General features: G+C 42.3%; 1 protein-coding gene across 3 annotated transcripts in view; it reads left to right on the plus strand.

Annotated features, from left to right (window-relative positions):
• Palld (palladin, cytoskeletal associated protein) overlaps positions 1–14780 on the plus strand; it is a 384981-nt gene that overhangs the window by 14961 nt on the left and 355240 nt on the right. For all 3 annotated transcript variants that reach the window (XM_040742243.1, XM_040742241.1, XM_013117199.3), the window contains exon 2: positions 9256–10262. In XM_040742243.1, coding sequence (XP_040598177.1) covers positions 9334–10262 — 929 coding nt within the window. In that variant the 5' untranslated portion in view covers positions 9256–9333. The remainder of the gene's footprint in view (positions 1–9255; positions 10263–14780) is intronic.

Here is a 14780-nt window from a genome sequence, read left to right on the forward strand (position 1 = left end):
AAGGTGTTTGCCCCCATCTCTCAGCTAAATGAACAATTTTATTGTCTGTATATGATGCTTGAAATTAGTTTTTAGGGTCAGGAAATGGCCCAGTGTTCCAAGCCTGCCAACCTCAGTTTAATCCCCAGGACCCACATGATGGGAAGAACTGATCTCAAAAGTTTTCCTATGAACTCCACACATACATACTCTCACACAAATGAGTAAATGCAGACAACATTCTTAATGAATCTTTAAAATTCAGGGTCAAAAGCAGAAGAGCATTTAATGACAAAGATATATTTGAAATGCTACAGTGGGACTCTGGTCCCAAGAGCAAGGGAGATGATAGCATATTTTCAGCCTTTGTTCCTGTCACTCCTTCCCCTCACAATCCCAAAACAAAGTTCAAAAGGTGTTTGCAGTACTAGAGAATTCTGACTTTTTCTTCATTGCATGCTGTGATCCAATGTGGAAAGCACTAACTGTGGGAAGACTCTAGTCCCGTCTCCTGCCTTCATGGTGTCTACAGCCCAGTAAGGAAAAGGTCTCCATCATCTATACATTTACTTGGGGCTAGGGATGTAACTCAGTGATAGGATGCTTGCCTAGCTCACTCAAGGCCATAGGTTCAATACCCAGGATTGAAAGGAAAAAGGAAAAAGAAATACATATTTATAATCATAAAAATGCAACTCTAAAACACTCATCAAAGTAGCCAGAATCAAATTGTACTTACCAGAGAAATCTAGAAGCTCTTCAAAGGAAATGGAATTTAAGCAAATGCTTTGCACAGGTGAACTGGTTAGAAAAGCAGAAAGAGCGAGAAATACAGGAGAGGACATTTTATGCAAAATGGAGAGTGTATGCCAACTCATGAAAATATAAAAGTACTTGGACTGTCCGAGGAATGAAGAGATGGAACAGGCTGAGGACAGGCTGTGTGAGGTTGCAGGAGGGTGTGCTGGGGGTCTTCATTGGCCAACTTGCCTGTGGTCACTTTTAACCCAGGTAGGCTTTGAACCTTTTCACACAGGCCAAGGGAGTACACTGGGAGGACGGGCAAATGCATTGGAAGACTTTGTAAATACCGTCTCACTCACAATCTTTGATGCCTGTTGCAATTGCTTAATGGATTTTAATAGCAGCCACACACACACACACACACACACGCACGCACGCACGCACGCACGCACGCATGCATTCGCTCAATCCCTAATCTTGGACTGTTGACAATCCCTGAAGAAAAAGAAAATTCAGTGACACACTTCATCTTCCTGAAGCTTCCGTTGCACCGGTACACAGCTGTCATCGACTCCGTGCTCTTCCATCTATGACAGGAAGCTGAAGGGAGGGTCATGACGGTGAATAATGTGGACAGGAAACGGAGCAGCCATTTCCACCATGGGGCAGAACATAGAACTGCACACATTCCAAGAAATCAGAGAAGGATTGCGGCGTGGGGGAGTTTTAGGAGAGACGACAGTTGAGCTAAACTGAACTGAGGAGGGTTGAAAAAGTAGAAAGGCATTTCCAGGCAGCTCAGACTACTGGAAAGGAAGCAGTCTGGGGCAGAGAAGGTCAAAAGCTACAGAGGACCCCTCTACTCCCCACACGTCTGTGCTGGTCACAGGGGGAGAAGCACGTGACGGTTTCTTCTCGCCATTTCTCTCCTTCCCTCTTTACTGGACAAAAGCAAAGTATGTGGGGCTTCTCAACTTACCTCATCGCCGGCAACTCTCACAACAGTCCTGGATTAGAAACAGCATTAACTTAACACCCAATGCCAAGTCTTGGGGAAAACTCCTTTAAAGAACTCTTTTTATTTTGGGGTGTTGACTGACACAAAAAATCTCTGAAACACAGTTTTCCAGTGAACTCGGGCCACCTGGAAAGCTCTCCTGTTTATCCACGTTGAGGGAGCATGTTCCTAGACCACGTACGTGCTGCCGCAGCAGCAACTGTGCTAAAAATGAAATCTGGAGGACCCAGGCGATTAACCGTGCTATTATTTCACTTTTTACTGTGCAAGCCGTTTGTCGACGGCACCTAATCCTGACAATTGGATTCCATCAGGGGAAGCCCATTTAAAACCAAAGTGTGCAGCATGCTTTAGTAAGCAGGTGAGATAATAGTGCCTGCAGCGAACACTCCCTACTGACGAAGAGAAGCTACTGCTTTTCATCAATCAGTTGGCTTTAAGGTTCTTTATATAATGCTTTCCCTGAAGCTTTTAGACCGTATGCTCATCTTATACTAGATTAAAAGGGAGTGAGTGACGAATGGAGCTTGTCTTATTAATATGATACACGGTTTAGGAATATTGCCTGCGAAACTACAATGCAGTCATGCTAGAAGTGCATGGTTAACACCAGGCTCTGGACTCACTGGACACGAATCTTGGTTGTCTTCTGAGGGGTAGGATGCAGAGACAGAGGGTCTCAGTGTGGATCCCTGGCTGGCCTGGAACTTTCTCTGTAGTGCAGACTGGCTTCAGATTGGCTGTGTTCCTTCCACCACTGCCCCCTGCCTTCCCAGTGCTGAATTACAGGCATGTGCAACCCTGCAGGGCTGAGTGCTGGCTCTCTTATGCAGACCTGCCTGTCTTCATCTTTCAAGCCTGGTGCTTGCTGAGAGACTCACAAGTAAAACAGTCTACACACTGATACTTGCAACGCCTGTTTCCAAGTGGTCGGTCCACCATTAGCCGTGATCAGTTTTAGTAAAGTTACCATTGACTATTATTAGTCTTTATATATGAATTCACTATGTAGCTAATGTTCTTAGCAGTGGGTAACCAATTTTTGAAAATAAATAAATTAGATAAACCTCTAAATTTTGTGGAATATGAATACATACGTGTGTGTGTGTGTGTGTGTGTGTGTGTGTGTGTGTGTGCACATACATGCTATTACTTCAGCTACTCAACACGGACATTATTCTTTAAAAAAAAAAGGCTGTCTGTTGTACAGTCCTAGACTACCTTCAGCGAAGTGAGTAAATTTAAGTGTTCTCAGCAAGAAGAAAAAGAAAATTGCATGCCACAAGATGATGAGCCTATTGTAATGATTGATCATCGTAGGAATCCCACCATGTACATCCCTATCAAATCTCAAATTCCACACTTTAAACACAGGCTATTGTAACTGCCACGTCATGTACCTTATTTTTATGAATTTACAAAGAAACGGCACTATTATTTTAAAAACTGAAACCAGGATTTGAGAAGCTCTGTCTCTGAGATGCAGAAGAGCACTGCTCCTCTCCATACCTCATCTTAGCACCTCCCTTCTCTGTTCCCACGGCACGGGCACTTTATTCCACTGGACCTTAAAAATCAAACTTCCACCCATGAATCCCAATGTGGCATTGATGTCTCAGTGGCCGTGCCCACTCTCCTTCCATGTTACGGGAATGTCAACGCCTGGGTCCCTTCACCTATCCCTGGACTGCTGGGCTCTGTTAGAGAGAATTTCCCGGTTACTCCAATTGATGCCACCATAAATACATCACATTTAACTTCAATTAAGTCCCCACCTTTGCCAGGAAATCATCCTCACAGGACATCCTTCCTTTCCTGACCAGTGTAGCAAACACCTCCTGGCCTTGTGAATTCCCAACTGCACAGCCATTTCAAACTAAGGGACATTATTTCAAAGTTACATATTTATACAGATATTCATCTTCTCTCTCTCCCACCCTCTCCTGTCTGTTCCTCTCTCTGCTCTCTTCTCCTCTCCTGCCTTCCTTCTCTTTTGAAATTGAGTATCCCCTTTGTGTTATAATAATCTTCTCAAATCCTTGTACACAGTGACTACGAGTCATCCCTACCTCTTAACACAATGCTTCATGTCCTCCTGTAGGCTCACTAACTCCATTTACACTCAAATGTATTGAATGCTATATGTTAAAAACAACAACAAAAACAAAAGAGAGAAAAACTGTCTTCCCTCCTCACTGGATTCTACCGTTTGCTTCTGGAACTGCCTTCCTCATGACTTTTCTCTGTAAATCTCCAAGCTGGTGAGTGCACTCACCGGCTGCACTTTGCGTGCTTTTCCAGCAATCTGGCTAGACACCCAGACTGCTGTGTCTAGCACTGCCGACGGCTCCCAGTTGCTATAGCCCAAAGGCCACTGTCGTTCATCATCTTCTCTCCACTTTCCTGGGTTCCCTGTTTCGTTTTCTGCCAGACTCTGGGGGAATTCTTTTCTCTCCTCTTTTTCTTCACAGCCTTTCCCTCCCCGTGGCTTAAGGACTCCCAGGCCAGCTCTTTTCCCCTCTCCCGAGCTCCAGACCAGTCAATATCTCAAATTGCCTTCTAGGGAAGACCGGAGACCCCTCAAGTACAAAAGGCTCAAATCAAAACCTTTTTCTTAAGCATATTGCTCTGCACATGGCATATAAGTTAAGGAAGTGATTCATGCTGCTGTAAAAAAACTGCAACCCTGTGTTCCTCGTCTCTGTGCTCAGTCTCCATGTGTCATTCTTCCAGCCCCGTTTCTCCCATGAAGCCTGGCTTCCTTCTAGAAGGTATCATACTATCTTATTTTTCCTCTTATTATGTACTTGGCAAACCAAATTATATGTGTTTGTGACTGGATTGCATTCATTAAGTTTTCGAGAGCTAAAAGCTTGTCATTTTCAAAGGGGTGTGTGTGTGTGTGTGTGTGTGTGTGTGTGTGTGTAGGTGTGCATGTGTGTCCAACAGGTGGCACTGTTGAGTAAACACCTTATTTAAATGGGTGGTTTTCTTTCACAATCATAACTATGAAAACACCAAGTTCATGTATCAAGTGTCTCACTTCAGGAATCAAAATTTTGTTTCAGTAATCCACTTGGATCTTTATCTTGGCTTGTTTTAGGTGAGGTAGACAATCTTTTCTAGTCCCTAGCTCAATATTTTAAATAAAATCATTTTTTCAATAGACCACACCATATTGACTTCTCTTCCAAGGAAAAGAAAATTTCAAGATGAGAAAATACAGTCAGCTTTGCCTTTGTAAATGATTTAATCACTGTTCTATGGCTATGATGAAGCACCATAAGCAAGTGCATCTTGGGGGAGAAAAGCATTTATTTCACTCACACTCTCAGGTAACAGTCTACCACTGGGGGAAGTCAGTGCAGGGCAGGAACCTAGAAGCAGGAGCTGATACAGAGGCCATAGAGGGGTGCTGCTTACAGATTGGCTCCTCAGGGCTGGCTTAGCCTGCTTTCTTATAGAACCCAGGACCACCCATTGGCTGGACCCTTCCCCATCAATCACTAAGAAAATGCTGTACAGGCTTGCATACATCTAGATATTATGGAGGTATTTTCTCCATTGAAGTTCTCTCTTCTATAATTCTAGCTACATGTATCAAGATGACAGAAAACTAAACAGCACAGGACTAACTTACTTTTAGCCCAAGATTCTCTCCCTCGTAATCTTCTTGAGTCTTCTGAGATATTGCTCCTCCTCACACTAAGAGCTAAGTGTGCCCAAATGTTATCACTCAGTGATCACACTTAGGAGCTCTGGGCTGAGCAAACCAACCTGCCATCTCAGAACAAATGGGAGCTAACTCTTAAATAAACAGGCATTTCGGGTACTCCCTCAATAAAACACTGGGTTGGCCCTGCTGATAGACATTTGATTCTACAAGGATCCATGCCTTGCACTATCTCTAGGCAATCTTATAAATCTTTATGTAGTAGAAAACCTGTTGGCAATGCAATTATACTTGTTCATAGGTATACAAATTATTTTTTAGTGAAAATAGTACTGACTTGCTTTCTGTATGACTCCAAACTTTGTGTTTTATTGTTCTATAGATATTAGCGAGTTGTAAGTTCACCAACAAATTTAAACATTCAGAATCACTTGCATATGTGTCTAGTCTTCAGTGTTTTCTTTGGAATGGTGGTAAACTCTTAATGGTTTCATCTTTCATTAGCTAAATAAAATCTGTCATGTGTGTTTGTTTTATACTTTGTTATTTTGTCATGATTCTGTCATCTCAAAAGTATAGTTTAACTGCCTGTTGCTCATAAACAAAATATGTTTACATATTCAAAATAAACAAAACACAAACTTTCACCACGAAGAGAGCAATTAGGATAGTTTCATCCTGTAGCACAAGCAAGCCGAGGAACTGGAGCAATGGTTCTCAACCTTCCTAATGCTATGATCCTTTAACACAGTTCCTCCTGTTACAGTGACCCCCAACCATAAAATTATTTTGTTGCTGCTTCATAACTGTAATTTTGTTACTGTTATGAATTATAAATAAATGTTTGATATGCATAATATCTGATATGCAACCACCAAAGGGATCATGGCCCGCGGTTTGAGAACCGTTATACTAGAGTAATATTGAATTGAGAAAATGAATACAATAATAAGAACAGGACAATGAGTTTTAGGATTTGCTCAGTTCTCAAAGTTAAATGCCCCAGAAATTCCAGTGTCTCAAATCACTTCTGAAGACCTGGAAATTCTCTGAAGTGTAGCTGATATTTATTCTTCATAGCAGGTTCAAAGAAATTGGAGCTTATTGTCAGTGTGGAGGATGGTGACAACGGAGATAAATGCACTTGCTGAGGAAGATGTTGTAGCAGGCAGCAGCATTCCTTTTACCCTGAATCTCTTTATATTTGGGCCATCAATTGGAAGGTGCTTCCACTGTTAGGTTTTCTTCATTCGGTTGACCTTCTCAGTAAATACCTATAGATACGCTCTGGGGGGAGGTGTGTCCTGAATAATTCCGAATTCTATCAAGTTGGCAATTAAGATTAATCATCAGAATGTTCTTTGAGATCAGATTTCCTTAACTGGAAAGGTGCTCCAAGAGTATTGGCTCAATTCATGTCTCATTAGACGCATTTCTGGGAGATATCCCATTGGGTTACTACCAGAAAGCCTTGCAAAGCTGAAGTCCACCATATTAAGTATCTTCTTTTGATGATTTCTAAGTCAATTTTAAAGGAAAGATTATTTTAGGGACTTTCCAACCTTCCCTCCTATGAGCAACATGTAAAAAATAACATGACACTTAGAATGACAGGAGACCAACCCATTGCTTCACAACGAGCAAAAGGAGAATTTAAACTGACCCCCAAGATACTGAAGAAGTCTTTGTTATATTCTGATGATTTTTCCAGAAAAATGTCCTTTGTTGAACACAGTTATACATCCTTTAAGACTAGGCCACTCCTCCCTCATCACTCCTAGGCGCTTTCCAACTTTCTTTAGAAACTATCAGATTTTTTATTAGCTTTATGTCACTTGTTTAATGACCTCGTCTTTTCTACTTTTTTACCCCATGTGGCATTTTAACTCTTGAATGGAGTCACTGTGTCATGATTCTGGGTCAAGAGTCAGTCAGCAAATATCATCTTCTTGAGTTAATTCATTCTACTGATGTTTTATATACAAAACTGAAAACTATGGATTTTTCTTTCCACTGAAAACCAAAACCCTTTAGGGGCTCAATAAATGGCTCATCTTTGACTGATCTTTCAGAAAACCATAGCTGAGTGCCAATATAGAGGGGTTCAAAACCCCCAGTAACTAGGCCTAGGGAATATGACTCCCTAATCTAGCCTATCAGGGCACCACACACCTGCACACATGTACACACACACTCAAATAAATAAATAAAATCTTTAAAAAAATCCAAAAGCCAGACAATACACATATCTATAATCCCAGATCCTTCCATAGGCTAAGGGTGGAGAAATGAAAATCCCAAACCAGCCTGGACTACATAGTTAGACTTATCTCCAAATAAAAAAATTAAACAAAAATACCAGTTATGATTTTAAAAATTAGCATTTAAGTACCAATATTCATAAATAAATAAAGTCTATGTGCATAGTCATGCTCATTTGTTTCTGTATCATCTATGGCTGGTTTCATATAGCAGGGATGGTACAGCCAGGAAGTTTCAAACACCATACATTTACTCAGCCTGTCCCTGGAGAGAACAGTCTGAGAATACTTAGTATTGAGGACACACATACTCTCAGCACCTGGAAGTGAGTGAGCACTGTTACCTGTTAGACTAATGCTGAATGAACAAAGACGAATACACGCGAAGAAAGGTTGAGACAATTTATTGAGACACAAATAAATGCATCATAAATTATAAACACACAAATACTTGATCGATGTATACTTATTAAACGGATGAAAGTTGAAACTGTTGGATTGTCCCTTGTGGATTAGGGCCATATGAGCAAAGTCAGTGTGCTGGTTACCTTTGTCATCTTGACACAAAGCGGAGTCCCCAGCGAAGGGAAAGATCAACCGAGATCTTCATCAGGTTGACCTATGGGCACGTCTGTGGTCATTTTCTTGTTTTATGATTGGCGTGAAAAGGACTGGCCCACTGTGGATGGTGCTTCTACTGGGCAGGTGGTCCTGAGTTGTATACAAAAGCGAACTGAGCAAGCCATGGAGAGCAAGTCAGCAAGCATCGCTCCTTCATGGTCTCTGTTTCAGTTCCTGCTGCCAGGTTCCTGCTGGAGGCTCTGCCTTGGCTTCCCTCCATGGTGGCTTTGACCCATAAGCCAAATAAACCTTTTCTTCCTATAGTATTTATCTCAGCAACAGAAGCCACATTAGGACAGTCAGAGCTAGGAATATTATCAAGCACTTATCCAAAAGCCCTGCTGGAAGGAGACCACTGACGGGGTATGTGCGAGCCGTGTGCCTGCTGAGACCTCGTCTTCTTAAATCATTTGCTTGTAGTAACTGCAAGGCTTTGTGCTCACTTACAGGATGTATGTTAACCTGAAGTCATAAACAGGGCCAGGCGTTGTAACCCTCACCCACAGGCCTCAAACCTGGCAGGCAAGACAGGAAGATTTCATGTTCGAGGCCAGGTTGAGCCGAATAGCAAGATGCTATCTCAAAAACCTAAAATAAATAATGAATTAGTCGCCGGGCTGTGGTGGCACACGCCATGAATGCCAGCACTCGGGAGGCAGAGACAGGCAGATCTCTGTGAGTTTGAGGCCGGGCTGGACCAACAGCCTCCAAAACAATACAGAGAAACCCTGTTTCATAAAACCAAAAACTAAAATAATAATAATAATAATAATAATAATGAATTAGTCGTAAAGTTGTGAACGCATGAGTAGTTGGCCTTTCTTCCGTTGTACACAATAAAGAAGATTGCTATATTGGTTCACCCTCATGTTTCTTCTGATTGGTTGTTACTAGCGACGTAAAACAAATGAAGGAGGATTTATTAGTAGCACTGATGAAGATTTGGTGTTGTCTTTCAGAAAGCAAGAACACAGGTTTCCTGTGCCCCCCTCCGGCCTTCCTACTACAAGCAAGGAGTGTGTGGAGACTGCTCAAATATGTCAGAGACTTCCTCCCACGACTCCTTCTACGATTCCTTATCAGACGTGCAGGACGAGGGCAAAAGTGTTGACGTCTTCCCAGGGCTCTCTGCGTTTCTCAGCCAGGAAGAAATAAACAAAAGTCTTGACCTGGCCCGCAGAGCCATAGACAACTCTGAAAGTGAAGATTTTGACTCAGAAAAGGAGATCTCGCAGATTTTCAGCAAATCTCCTGTAAGGCTCTGCGAAACTCCATCCCACCATGATACCAGATCCGGAGAGCAGACTCCCTCAGCAGGACCTCAGCAAAACAGACCAGCACCTGTCCAGCCTCTGGCAGGAGAGCAAGTTGAACCGATCAGCTCCCCGGCCTCAAGGAGGAAACCTGGGTTATCACCCCTGCTGGCCAGACCCAGCTACATCCGGAGCCTCCGCAAGGCTGAAAAACGAGGTGCAAAAATTCCCAGTCCAAGCGCAAAGCCCAAAGCTGCCCAGCAGAGCAAAACCGGCCCCCAGGGCCAACTGTGCGACAAGGCTGCTAGTTTCATCGAGGAACTGACATCCATATTTAGAGAGGCAGCCAAGCCAAGGAACAGAAGCCCAAATGGTGAGTCTTCGTCACCAGACAGTGGGTACCTGTCCCCTAAAAACCAGCCATCAACACTGACAAGTGCTTCAGCCAGCCAGAGCCCCACTGGAGACCAGCTAGAGCAACAGGAGATAGAAGCAGACGTCAAGCTAGCCCAGGGCAGCCTTTGCTACCAGGCCTGCCAGACCCCAGATGAGGCCTTGTCACACACCCACATCCCTCAACCACAGCCACAGAAAGCCCGGCACTTGCCCTCTGCACCTCGGTTCATCCAGAAGCTGAGGAGCCAAGAAGTTGCCGAAGGAAGCCGAGTTTACTTGGAGTGTAGAGTCACAGGAAACCCAACTCCCCGAGTCAGGTAAGAACTCTTTCATTGTGAAGCTCGAGTGATTTGGGTGACTTCCGATGTTACTTCAGGGGGGGAAGAGTTCATGCGTTGCTAGTCTTCCGGATGTTGCCAGAAGCGCCAAATAGCCGGCACCACCAGGTGGCCAAGGTAGGACATATATTGCTGTTGCCATGGGCAAGTCTGTGTGTTCAAAGTAAAGGCAATGGACTTGAAGAGGCTATGAGGTTGTTACATAGGAGTCTAGATTTTGTGGAACCCAGAGGATGTAAGATGTGAAAATGATTTACCCAAAGCATAGAGAAAAATGTGGTTTTTTGATAACAAGTTACCTAAGAAGGTAAAAATTATCCCAAAGCTAGAAGTTACCCAGTAGTTCAGAGATGAAAGTGTACGGAGACCAAGTAGAGATGAACCCCAAATAGGCATCACTCCAAGGCATGAACCAAATTCCCGTATTGACTAAAGACAAACCCAACCCATATTTCCAAAGTGATGCAACAAGAGTAGGCAGAATTTCTATATGGAAGAGCAATAAACCAAGCCCAGGACAAAGCTGAGCTTAGTCCTGGACACCAGAGCAGGGCTCAACCAAAGACGACAGTGAATTGGATGCAGACTTAGGGTCAAAAAAAAAAAAAAACCCACACCATCTCCATTATGACTCCTATAAACTCGTCCTTTTAGATTACAGGATGTATGCCTTCTCCTGTGCAAGAAAAGTTCAGGAGAGGAACTTCGGACCCATGTCGCAGGGCTTACAATCAGAGGTCTTCCTTGGACTCCTGCTGTCCCTTAAATCCGGACACTTGATGGCTGAATTAAGTCATATGTAAAACAATAATGAATTACTGTGGCCTTGCACCTAGTGTCACCCGCTCCGTCTCTTTTTCACATCTCCTTTCTTAATTTCAAGTCAGGATTAGACTACAGAAAGGAGCACTCATTGACTTATTTGAATGTTGTATCCAAACTATATGAATGTGTGAAAGCAAATTCAAACAATTTAACTTAGAAAAACAATGATGAAGACAAAACAGACTTTATACTTTGGGATTTCCGTGTGTGCTCCTCCATACAGGGCTGGCATTGGTTTCTTACTTCACAATCACTGCTCAGAGTAAAAATTGTGTTATTTACCTGCAAACTTACGCTTTACTGTATTTTGATGTTTTACAAAACTGACAGCAGGGGGCAGTAAGAACCTTCATAATGCACTTACTAGGATGTTCTGTTGTCTGCGTTCACATGTTTTCCATAGCAATTTGATTGTTTCTTTCAGATTCTAGTTCAGCTTTTTAAAAACCTATCAATTTCATGGCAAATAATCAGTGAGAGATATGTCCATATGTGAGTCAAAGCAGTGCTGCTGGTTTTCAAACTGTTGGGTTCAATTTACGCCCCAAATAGCACATAACATTTCAAAACTGATCAAAATCCCTTTTAGCACCAAAGACTCAATCAAATGAGCAGGCCATGATTCTATGTTAAGTAACCCTACCTGAACATCAAAATCACACCTGGGATTCTTGGAATGGGGGGTTTCTGTGTTTAGACGTTAATTTCGTTAGTAGAATAGTATTATTAACAATTTTCTCATGTCATCCCCAAGTGTACCAAAACCAATGACCAATGTTCATTAGACATGGCAAATTGTCTCCTCCTGCAATCATTAAACCTTTGGTAAAATGCTTTGTTGTCCATTTGTTGGTGAACTGTATCATTTAGGGTTTATTTTTTTGTTTGTTTCCTTTTGCTTTCAGAAGAAGAGTGTAAATGCACAGTGAGGTCGGGTGTTTTGTATAATTCCTGTCCTAGGGATCTTGGTCATCTTAATGGCGAACTTGGAAGCACACCAAACTCCAAGCTCATTAAACTTTATAGACCACCTGAGTCATGTGAGGGTCTTCATGGAAAACCTTCTGTGAAGTCGATTGTGTGTAAGGAAGAAAACCTTTAGTAAAAAGTGCTCACACTAGGGCATTGGAACCTGACTCAGCCTGCATCAGTCTGGGGACACTGACCTATAGATTAATAAGACCTAGTGAGTTGGCAGGGTACCTTCACAGGATCCAGAAGTAGTTGATTGTCTTGGGAAATGGAAGGGAGTGTCAAGGAATCTGAAGCAATCAATGGGCAAAAGCCCAAAAGAGACTGATTGATGAATGCGCAGACACAACGTACTGAGTAGTTGGCAGCTATCCTGGGAAGGGACAGGGTGTGGCTGGGTGGCAGACCAGTGGAAAGAATGTACCTTTGGCAAGTACGGCAGCAGGTGCCAGGATCCAGAGGTCATGACTAGAGCACAGTAAGAAACTTGAATTTTCAATAGCATGAGTATGAGTAAGCTAACAGCAAGACCACAGCTCCAGAAGGAAACGAGAGGAATGCAAGGAAAAGATATTCAGTTCTGAATAGATGGGGCAGAAATTTAGTGCTGCATTTGTGCTGGGGTCAGAATAAAATAAACAGCTTGCTCCAGTTGCATAGCTGGGCTACAAATCTGCTGGTTAGAGATCCTTAAATATGCCTAAATAGAGACTGCTTCAAAATCCAGGACCAGAAGTGACAGTATGAGCTTTGATCCCAGAACTGGGAAGCAGAAGCAAGTGGATCTCTTCTGAGTTCAAAGCTAGACTGACCTAAATAGTGAGTTTCAAGCCAGTCAGGGTGAAACTCTGTATTAACATATAAAACAGAAGGAAAACCCAGAGCATTATCAGACAAATAAATTAGAAAAAGTAGTCCCAGCTAAGAGGAGGAGTGAGTGGAACAGCAAAGAGAAGCCAGGCTACTCATTTCAAGGTGTTCCTACTTTTAACACAAACACCCTCCCATTGCCACAAATGCCACAAATACGATGTGAAGGTGATGCTCTTTCCCGCCCTTATTCTTACATATTCAGAAAAATCTCTACAAGTAAAGAGAAGATATGGTTAGCAGGTATGTAAATTATTTGTTAGCAATTTTAATTTTAAAAATTTAGAGATTTCTTGTCATTTATTTATCTGTATATGTGCTTAAGATAATGCATCAAACCATTAAAAAATGGTTAATTAGTCACAGAACCTGGAATGTAAGTCAGGTTTTCTTATTCATTTATCCTGTGATCTGGGTTCATAAGAAGGTCTCACCACTGAATGACTGTTTCTGGTTCCCTGACAACCTCCAGAAAGAGAAGTGAGGGGAATTATCATGCTTGGAAATTGAGGCATGGAGGAAATCGTATTCCAAATATTTTCAAAAAATGTGTGATATTTCTAGAATATTTTCTACATAAAGAAACCCACAATTCTTCACAATTGTGGCTCTTTTTCTTCAAAACATTAACAGTCATTAGTCAACATAAACTTTAAAAGAGTGTGCATATTCTTCACTTAACAGAGACACCATGATCACAGCAACTCTCACATTTAATTGGGGTGGTTTACCGTTTCAGAGGTTCAGTCCATTATCATCATGGTGGGACGCATGGGGGCATGCCATCAGACATGGTGCTGGAGAAGGAGCTGAGAGTTCTGCATTTTGATCCCCAGTCAGTAGAAAGAATCTGTGTCCACACTAGGCATAGTTTAAGCATAGGAAACCTCAAAGCCCAAAGTGACACACTTGTTCCAACAAGGCCATACCTACTCAAACAAAGTCACACCTCCTAATATTGGCAATCCCTGTGAGCTTAAAGAGACCAAATACATTCAAACTGCCACAAACACTTACCTACTACAGTAAAAAGTGATCCAGCACACGTTTTAGTATTCCAGATGTAGTTCCTCATAACTAATGCCTTAATAGGTCATCCATTTTTAGCCTTGTAAAAAAATTTTAATGTATGTAGTAGCGATTAATTAAATTTTTTTTCTTTCTGTAATTAAAACTCAGCACCTCCAGTGCCTCCAGTAATTAACATGAGCAAGACCTTACTCCTCAACAAAAGCCAAAACAAGATTACCATATGAAATCCATGCAACAATGTCTGTATGGGGTAAAAGCCCATTTGTGATGGTGTGGGAAAATATGGCAATAACACCATTAGCCAGTAGGTTTTAAGTGTGAAGATACAGATGGAAACAGTAATATACCACTGGATAAACAAAATGAGAACAATCGGCAATTACATTTGTTGTTACTACAACAGGAAACATAGTTACGAATAATGGGGAGCACAATTTTGAGATGCAGAAATGTAGGCTTCTCTCTGCTTTTCCCATACACAGTTTCTGTGCCCAAACGATTAAAGGTGCATGGCCTGCTTGATGTTTTGTCCTCTCTCCTATCCCTCTGTCCAATACCTGCCCACTTGGAGTTCTCCCTTTAAAATGTTGGCTAAAATCTCTATGGAGTTTAAGCAGGGGTCCATGACTGATGAGACCATTGAGTCTTTTGCTTTAGACCTTCAGAATACAGGAGAGCTTGGTACTGCTGACCCAGGAGGTAATGCCCCTGTTTTCTGGAACTGCTGTTACTGCCTCTTCTCCTTTTCTGGGTCTTACTTTCTCTTCTTGGGCGACACAGGGGATGTGACAAACACAT

The sequence above is a fragment of the Mesocricetus auratus genome, unplaced genomic scaffold, assembly GCF_017639785.1.
Source record: "Mesocricetus auratus isolate SY011 unplaced genomic scaffold, BCM_Maur_2.0 Super-Scaffold_6731, whole genome shotgun sequence".
NCBI lineage: Eukaryota > Metazoa > Chordata > Mammalia > Rodentia > Cricetidae > Mesocricetus > Mesocricetus auratus.